At 49.6% G+C, this 8466-nt stretch overlaps 2 protein-coding genes across 3 annotated transcripts; one reads left to right on the forward strand and one right to left on the reverse strand.

Annotated features, from left to right (window-relative positions):
- The first annotated feature begins 280 nt into the window (after nt 1–280).
- LOC123060572 (serine carboxypeptidase II-1) lies at nt 281–3043 on the forward strand. The gene is made up of 9 exons (XM_044483339.1): nt 281–758; nt 860–955; nt 1054–1146; nt 1280–1365; nt 1447–1710; nt 1916–2043; nt 2153–2248; nt 2414–2519; nt 2622–3043. Exons 1-9 carry the CDS (start codon nt 398–400, stop codon nt 2784–2786), a joined length of 1395 nt encoding a protein of 464 aa, XP_044339274.1. The 5' UTR covers nt 281–397; the 3' UTR covers nt 2787–3043.
- Nucleotides 3044–3369: 326 nt separating this feature from the next.
- LOC123060573 (protein PHLOEM PROTEIN 2-LIKE A1) lies at nt 3370–6519 on the reverse strand. 2 transcript variants are annotated; one of them, XM_044483340.1, is made up of 4 exons: nt 6252–6519; nt 4178–5570; nt 3973–4091; nt 3370–3848 (listed from the first exon to the last, which is right to left on the reverse strand). In XM_044483340.1, exons 2-4 carry the CDS (start codon nt 4415–4417, stop codon nt 3473–3475), a joined length of 735 nt encoding a protein of 244 aa, XP_044339275.1. In that variant the 5' UTR covers nt 4418–5570; nt 6252–6519; the 3' UTR covers nt 3370–3472. The 2 variants fall into 2 exon arrangements, with proteins under 2 accessions (XP_044339275.1, XP_044339276.1); XM_044483341.1 differs by lacking the exon at nt 6252–6519 and adding an exon at nt 5634–5652 and having other exon boundaries at nt 4178–5563.
- Between the last annotated feature and the right edge of the window lie 1947 nt (nt 6520–8466).

Consider the following 8466-nt stretch of genomic DNA (forward strand, 5'->3'; position numbering starts at 1 on the left):
GGTTTGAATTGTATGCAGCTATAATTGGATGGCCGGATTCCGCATTAGTGTCCATGGACTGATCCCCTATCTAGATGCGGTGTCGGTTTGGGTTCAGCGTTGGAGATGCCCTTAGTTATTTGATAAAGTTCATTTTTCTTCTCTTTTGGGGAAGATAAAGCTGTATTTTTGATGGAAAAAATAAATTCTGGTGGCCCATGGACAATGATCAATGATGAGCTGACGAGTGACGATGCAGTTGTCTACGCCACACGATCCAAACAGGAAATGTCCAATTAAACCAAACCACCACTCCACGCCTTCCACGCCTCCCCCACCCCTCTCACGAGTCGCCATTGGCTTGGCTCACTCCTCGCAGCACACAGCCCTGGTCTCCGTCGAGCCACCGCGAGCGCCAATGGCGGTGGCCGTGCTGCTGGCCGCCATCCTGGCGCTGTCCCCGCTGCCCCTTTCCCTCGCGTCCCCCTCTGCGGCGGCGGCGGCGGCCGACCGCATCACGCGCCTGCCGGGCCAGCCGCCGGTCAACTTCTCCATGTACTCGGGCTACGTCACCGTCGACGCCGCCGCGGGCCGCGCCCTCTTCTACTGGCTCGTCGAGGCCGCCGTCGCGAAGCCCGAGTCGGCGCCGCTCGTGCTCTGGCTCAACGGCGGGCCCGGCTGCTCCTCCGTCGGCTACGGCGCCTCCGAGGAGCTCGGAGCCTTCCGGATCAACGCCGACGGCAGGACGCTCTCCGTCAACCCCTACTCCTGGAACAAAAGTATATTCCCCTCTCCTTTCGCCGTTCGGTCGCCCCGTCCGATCGGCAAATGTGTTGCGCTCTGACTCTGACACGGGGTGGATCGGTTCGCTGTGTCGCAGTGGCGAACGTGCTGTTCCTGGACGCCCCCGCCGGCGTTGGGTACTCCTACTCCAACACCAGTTCCGATCTGCTCAGCCCCGGCGACAACAAGACAGGTGAATTGAGATCAGACTACCCACTTGCCTCATGCTAGTGCTGCACTTGCTCTAGTGCATATGTGTTGTGCTGAATGAACACCAATGTTGCTGTGCAGCTCATGATTCGTACACTTTCCTGGTGAATTGGCTGGAGAGGTTTCCGCAGTACAAGTACCGCGATTTCTACATCGCCGGAGAGAGCTATGGAGGTAAACTGCAACCAAAATTGGTTCATTCTAGCATGGAGGCTCGGTTCTGAATTTAGCAGGAATCACATGTATAATATGGTTTATGTGCCACAGTGCCTGCATATTTACCCTTGCTGCCATGGCTGCTTTTCAGGGCACTATGTCCCTCAGCTGTCTCAGCTAGTGTACAGGAACAACAAGGGAGTGAGGAAGCCCATCCTGAACTTCAAAGGCTTCATGGTCAGAACTTCTTCAGCTCTTCTTTTGGTGCTCTCTTAAACTGTCTGGTCATCTTGTTCTTACACATGGTCTGGTATCTAGGTCGGAAATGCGGTCATTGATGATTACCATGATTTCGTTGGAACGTTCGAGTATTGGTGGACGCACGGGCTGATCTCTGATGACACCTATCAGAAGCTGCAGTTGGCTTGTGAATTCGATTCATCCGAGCACGCTTCTGAGGCATGCAACAAGATTTATGATGTTGCTGAAGCTGAGGAAGGCCTGATCGACGCATACAGCATCTACACACCTACCTGTAAGAAGACCTCGCTTCATAGGCGAAGGCAAATCAAGGGCCGCAGGGTGAGCCTATCTTATCAACTACTGAAACTATAGTTCTGCTGATAACTAAGCTAGTACTGTAGCAGAATGGTATGTTGGTACATTTGATTACTAATAATTACTATGCATCTGTTTAAAGTACTGTTTAGACTCATCTCCGATTCCTATGGATCATAATAACATTTCATATTGTGCTTCCTAACAATATTTTTTGTTTAAAATGTAGCCCTGGTTGCCAAGAGGATATGATCCCTGCACTGAACAGTACTCCACGAAGTACTATAATCTACCAGAAGTGCAGAAAGCTTTTCGTGCCAATGTCACTGGAATACCGTATGCCTGGACCGGCTGCAGGTCTGTTCAACTGGTTTCATCTTGTTTTACTCGCAACTAGTTCACCGTGCCTGACCATAAAGCCGGTTTGTTAATGAACGTTTGCACTAAACTTATCCATATTTCACAGTGATGTCTTGTTTGAATATTGGAAAGATTCACCGAGGTCCATGCTTCCTATTTACCGTGAACTGATTGCAGCTGGCATAAGAATATGGGTCTTCAGGTACACCAAATTTATATTGACAACATGATTTATGCTGGATCATAAATCCTTAACAATGGTGCCAATGTTGATATATATGATCATCATTGACTGTATGGCTCACAGTATTAAGTAGCCCGCCTGTCCTTCTGAGGTTTTAATTGTTTAAATTGGGAAATTTGATAGTGGTGATGCCGATTCCGTAGTACCCCTCACTGGTACAAGATACTCCATTGATGCACTATATCTTCCGACTGTCACTAATTGGTATCCGTGGTATGATGAGGAAGAGGTTAGTCAGAAACAGTACTAAAGCAACACCGACAGTTTTATTCCCCTGTTCACTTTGCTACATCTATGCTCACCATTCTCTAATGGTGTGGATCTTGCTTAGGTTGCTGGTTGGTGCCAAGTGCACAAAGGTTTGACGTTGGTGACAATCCGAGGCGCAGGACATGAGGTTCCCCTCCATCGTCCACGGCAAGCCTTGAAGCTTTTTGAGCATTTCTTGCAAGATAAGCCCATGCCTCGGCCTGTACCTAGCATTCAGTCATTTTAGAATTTTCTTCCACTTAAAATGGAAGATCAGTGAATGAAGCCATGTTGTACAATTTCAAGTTCGGTTCCCACATTTTCAGTTGAACAGATTTTCTCTGTTCATTTGATATCCGTTGAGAATCCGGAACAGAATCCCATTAAATTGGGACAATTAGAGCTTTGTTTTCAGTTTCATGAGCTCTGAGGTCAAAATGTAATTTGAATCACACTTGCTTATTTGACACAATAAAATGTGACCATGCCACTGTTATCTGTTAAGCAACTGTACCACCCTTGATCATGTTGCAGGCTTGAATTCTCCCTGACCCTGTTACTGACATGATCCGATCAACAAACATGTCAAGGAACGTGTTAAGCTTGTAATGTGTTGACCTAGCTGAGTGGTGTTTTTTAAGCTTTGTGCCTTCTCTAAGCTGTCCTCTGTAGCGACTAGTATTTAGATAAATATTTGAGTAATTTTTTGTCAGCTTGCCATATGTTACAGAAAGAACAGAAGTTAGTGCAGCACTGAATGAATGACAGTCTTTTTGTAGTCAGACAACCAGTACTCAGTGGTTATATCAACCAAGGAAAGTGATCTCAGATTCATTCAAAACTCTTGATATTATTCCCATGCATCAAACTGATCTTAGCGTAGCCGACAAACAACAGCCAGCGATTGTTCGTAACAAAGCACAATCAGATCATTCATTCTTTTGGGATGATCTTGATGCCCTTGATGAGGAGCCCCCTCTTCCACTGCCCACCATCATACTCAAACATGGAGATCTCAGCCTCTCCATTCTGCCCCTTGTGTGGCTTAACCTCCCCAACCTTGACCAGCAGCCACTTCCCCCTGGGCTTCTCCTCCAGGTTCTCCTTGTGCTGCTGGATCGTGCCATCAGGGAACTTGAGCCGGAGGTTCACCGGCATCGACCATCCGTAAGCCGGGTCGTCGAGCCTCACCTCGAAGAAAACCTCATAGGTGGCTCCTGGTGTGAGATGGGACAGCTCCAGCTTCCCTTGGACCTCCAGCCAGCAGACGTTCTGCAGCGCCACCGTCTCGATTCCGGCTTCGGCGTCGCTGATGGTAAAATTTCAGGTTCAGAACAACACGTTAAGTATGTATAATTCCTGAGGCAAGACGCTTGAACAACTGTAAATAGCCAGTACTGTACACATATACATGTTCATGATTCTTAACTAACCTTCCTTCTCGCAGGGGGTGCCAAGTCCAGTACTTGGGGTCTTCGCTCCAGGTGATGTGTAGGCCTCTGGGGAACAGCATGAAGCAGTTGTGCCTGGTTTTTTCATCCACCCAGTACTTCTGCACCATTGCAAATAAGTTCAGAAAGCAAAATCTTATGATATTTTACAGCGTATATATCAGTTCCATGTTGAGAAGAAGTATACCTTTGTTTTCCCGGCCAAGAAGATCCCCTTGCAGACCTGATCTTCCAGCGCGGCTACGTCGGCGACATTCTCCCCGGCGACGATCTCCCGGAACATGTGAGGAGCCGGCGCCCTCTTGGACTGCGCCTGGTTGGCGGTGTCAGAAGTAGTAGAAGCGCTGAGCGCCGTCGGCGCGACACGGCCATCGCCGGTGGGCGACGAGGCGGTGGACGCCTCCTGTCTCGACGGCGCCGCCCCCATGGCTGGTTGGTTTCTCTGAAGTCTGAACTTCTCGTTGGTTTCTCTAAAGTCTGAACTTTTCGTTGGGTGCAATGCAACAGCAGTTCAAGCCGGCGGTGGCATATATATAGCTGCAGGATGGCTAGAAGCATCACGGTTTCGTGGTAAAGGAGTGGACACGGAATTTGATGACCTTTTGGCGCCTACGGTCCTGCCTCGTGCGCTGGTCGGCATGAGAGAGCTGTCCAAGATGATAATGTTGGCAAAGAAGATGGCATCGGGATAACATTAACAGCGGCCGAGAAAATGCGGCGGTGAACATCAGATTCCGTAAACTTTGCCTTTTCCTCCCGCTTTGAGCTGAGCTCGGCATCTGATTCCATGATCCAGGGATGAAGCTTGTGCCACGCACGGAAGAATCCGTCTTCTTTTTCGCGGCGTAAGGATAGCATGCATGCTGCTGTAGCATTGATGCTTCGGTTGATGGTATTGTGTCGACACGGAGCCGCGCGTCGTCATGACGGATACAGTTTTGTCAGGTCTGTAGTCTGTGGTCTGTAGTGTAGAACCATGTCCTGATTGAAGTCTGATTGGTGTTGCTCCGAGGACGCAAACCTTTTTCGTTTTCAGTGTATGCAGAAACTTCACGGATGCGCTTGGTACCTTTTTATTTGGGCAATACTGGGCGCCGGTGCGCCGGCCGAAAGTTTCGGCCGGTCGCACCCTAGCCGCCAGATGCCACTAGCCCTGGCCGTTGGATATATAGAAAAAGGAAACGATTCTTCCGGACATTATCTTCCTCCTGACGCATCTCGCCCTCACGCAGGTCCCTGTATTTCACCGTCTCGTGCAGCTTTTTCTAGCACCGTGCTCGCCTTCCACTTGCGCCGCCTGCGCTCATCCTCGGCCTCATGCTTGCCGGCAACCCGCTCTCGCCGAAGCATCCTTGGGCCGCCCGCGCTCGTCCACGGCCTCATGCTCGCCGGCAACATGCTCTTGCCGACGCATCATTGGCCGCCCCACGCTCGTTCTCGGCATCGTGTTCACCGGCAACCCATGCTCGCCGCCGCATCCTTGGGCGACCGTGCTTACCGGCCATGGCAACCCTGGTGGAGATGGCCGCAGCGCCCCGTCGTCGAGCTCGCGTCGTATCTCGCCCTCAATTTGCTGGTCACTACAAAATAAATCATGGGTCGTAGCAAAAAATTAACACAGTTCCAGCAAAAAATCACTTCACCTCGCCGGTGATGCCCATCCCCCTCCCTCGCCCTCCTGTAGAAACAAATGACGACGACTCTGTGGTCTCACAGCAAACGACAGTTGTAGCAAAAATTAGGGCTGGTTCCAGCAAACCAAAAAACGGTAGTAGCAAAAATTTCAGAAATTAGACGGCGTCCCAACAAACCGAACCTTGATGGTAGGAAAAATTGAAGCTGGTTCCAGCAAACCAGAACACCGGTGGTAGCAAAGATGCAAAGTTTAGGGCTGGTTCCAGCAAATCAAAAAGGCGATGGTAGCAAAAATCGATGCTGGTTCCAGCAAAAATACAAAAGGGTGGTAGCAAAAAATACAAAAGACAACGCTAGTTTTAGTAAAACCAAAACGTCGATGGAAGCAAAAATGTGTGCGGGTTCCAGCATCTGGCCTCCATGGTTGTAGCAAAAATGCAAAGTCGAGGGCTGGTTCCAGCAAATCGAAAACACAGTGGTAGCAAAAAACGACGCTGGTTCCAGCAAAATACAAAACGGTGGTAGCAAAAACATACAGAACATCGCTAGTTTCAACAAAAAAATTGAACGCCGATTGAAGCAAAAAAAATTGTGCGGATTCCAGCAGCTGGCCGCCATGGCTGTACCTCTTGCCAGCATCCACAGGCTGCCGTTGTAGCTGGAAGCACCACACCTCCGCTCGCCGACAGTCGTCTTCTACGCACCTCTGCATCTTCGTTTGTGCTCCTCCGGGGTCGCTCGCTCGCCACACACCTCTTCCACCGCCGGCGAGCTGTTTATTTGGAGGTAGACCACGGGAGGGAGAGGACGCAGGGGAAGAATGGTTGTGTGGCTAGGAACGCGAGAGGATAAGAAAGAAAGGATAAGGAAGAGGAGCAGTTGGGGTCAGTAGATTAAAAAGCGGTGGGGTCAGCAGATAAGGCTGCACACGAGCCAGACGATCTGATGCAATCGAACGAACCGCACATGACCGGCGCAACGGTTCGGCCGGTGCCCCGGCCAGGAACGTTTCCCTTTTTATTTTGTGGTGAATGGGTGCCAGATAGATCTTGCGATGAACCGGCCGAGGCAAACGGACTTTGGTATGCTTTTTATTCGTTTGAGTCGGTTGTAGTGGCGGCGTCTGACCCTTTTTTTTCAGTTTTGTTGGCAAGCGAGCCCAACCAACCGACCCATTCCATCCACGCGCCTGTATGGGACCATATTATATATTTTTTACATACAAATCTAAGCATTGCCCAAAGTTTAAATCACATAGCTTTACATCACAATATTAAATGGTTTATAATCAACTGAGAATATCATAGTTTACAAACCAAATGAAATTTAAAATGTCACAGATATACTGAAAGAAAAATAGCCGATACATCTATTGGTAGCCAAAAAATGAGTTCGCATATGCTCAACCAAATGATTTTGAAGTTGTATGTGAGTTGCACAATCATGCATTTCATGATGAAATTGAATGGACTACAAACGTTGATGGTTCATGCTCAGGCATAATATTTTCATCTTGACATTGAAACCCTTGGTCAAAGATATGGTCTTCACGCTCATCTTCTACGATCATGTTGTGCATGATCTCACAAGCAGTCATCATCTTTCACTACATTTTATGAGAATCTAATGATATATGTTTGACATTCTAAATATAAATATTGTTTATCATAAACTTAATTAAATTTTGTGAAGTTTAACCTTTTAACAATCTATACATATACATTATAAAATGAAGGGATAGTACTCTTTGTATCAATATATAAGACTTTTTTGTACAAGAAAATATAAAAAAGGCCAACGTCAAAGCTTGCTCTCACGTGAGGTAAATATATACTGGCTGGAGACTGGTGGCGGGCAGTGACGTCCACGTCTCTCCTCGGTCCTCACCTCTCGTCCAGCCGGCATGCATGCATGCATGCGGCCACTGGTACGGCGACACGCTTGCTGGCACGCGTCGAGACGCGGCAGCGTGGCGCTCACAGCTCAGCGAGGCTGCTGTGTTGTTTGACCGATCGATCTTATCGGAACCGGCCAGCAGCAAACGGCGGCGACGACGATGCACCGTCGCTATAAATAGGTATTACCTCCAACCAAATCAAGAGATCCGCGTATAATCGATGGGTGATCTGGTGCGGCTGTTGTATGGCGTGGCGTTCGTGGCCGTCGCCGGCGTCTTCTTCCTCACCCTTCACCTCTACCTCGTGCCCCTCCTCTACCTCTGCTCCAGCTAGCGACGGGTGGCCTTGTGGCCGCGCGGGTCGGCCTCAGCAGGGGCGGTAGCTGGCGGGATGTGATCCTGGCTGTGGCCTGCAGTGGTTGTTAGGCCGGCGCTTTGTGGTTGGCCGGTTCGTGCTCGTCTCCGGAAGAAATTATATTTCTGGTCTTAGCCGGATCGGGCGACGGCGATGCGCGGGCGTCGCAATCTTTCCTGGAAGCATCGTCCGGGAGCTGTGCTCCTTCCCTCTCCTCGCGGCCATGGCTTCGGAAGTTGTGCTCCTTCCCTCTCCCATGGCCATGGCTTAGGAGGGGAACTTAAATCCGTTGGATCAGGCGATGGCGACATCTTCACGTCTTTCTACTCTTAGGGGCATCGTCTCTAACTCGAAGCAGCCTACGATCAAGAGACCGGCGGATGGCGGCGTCTTGCCCGCGTGCTTCGCTGAGGTGGCTGTTCTGAGGTGTTGGCTTCTTTTGGCGACGATGATGGCATCAGGAGTTGGGGTCGAGGCTTGGCTTCGATAGCCGGATTAGTGTGTTTGATGTGCTTTTTTTTCAGCATCAGTACAGACACAAACGTTTATATACACGCGCATACATTCATCCCTATGAACGCACACATGC

The sequence above is a fragment of the Triticum aestivum genome, chromosome 3A, assembly GCF_018294505.1.
Source record: "Triticum aestivum cultivar Chinese Spring chromosome 3A, IWGSC CS RefSeq v2.1, whole genome shotgun sequence".
In the NCBI taxonomy this organism is placed as follows: Eukaryota; Viridiplantae; Streptophyta; class Magnoliopsida; order Poales; family Poaceae; genus Triticum; species Triticum aestivum.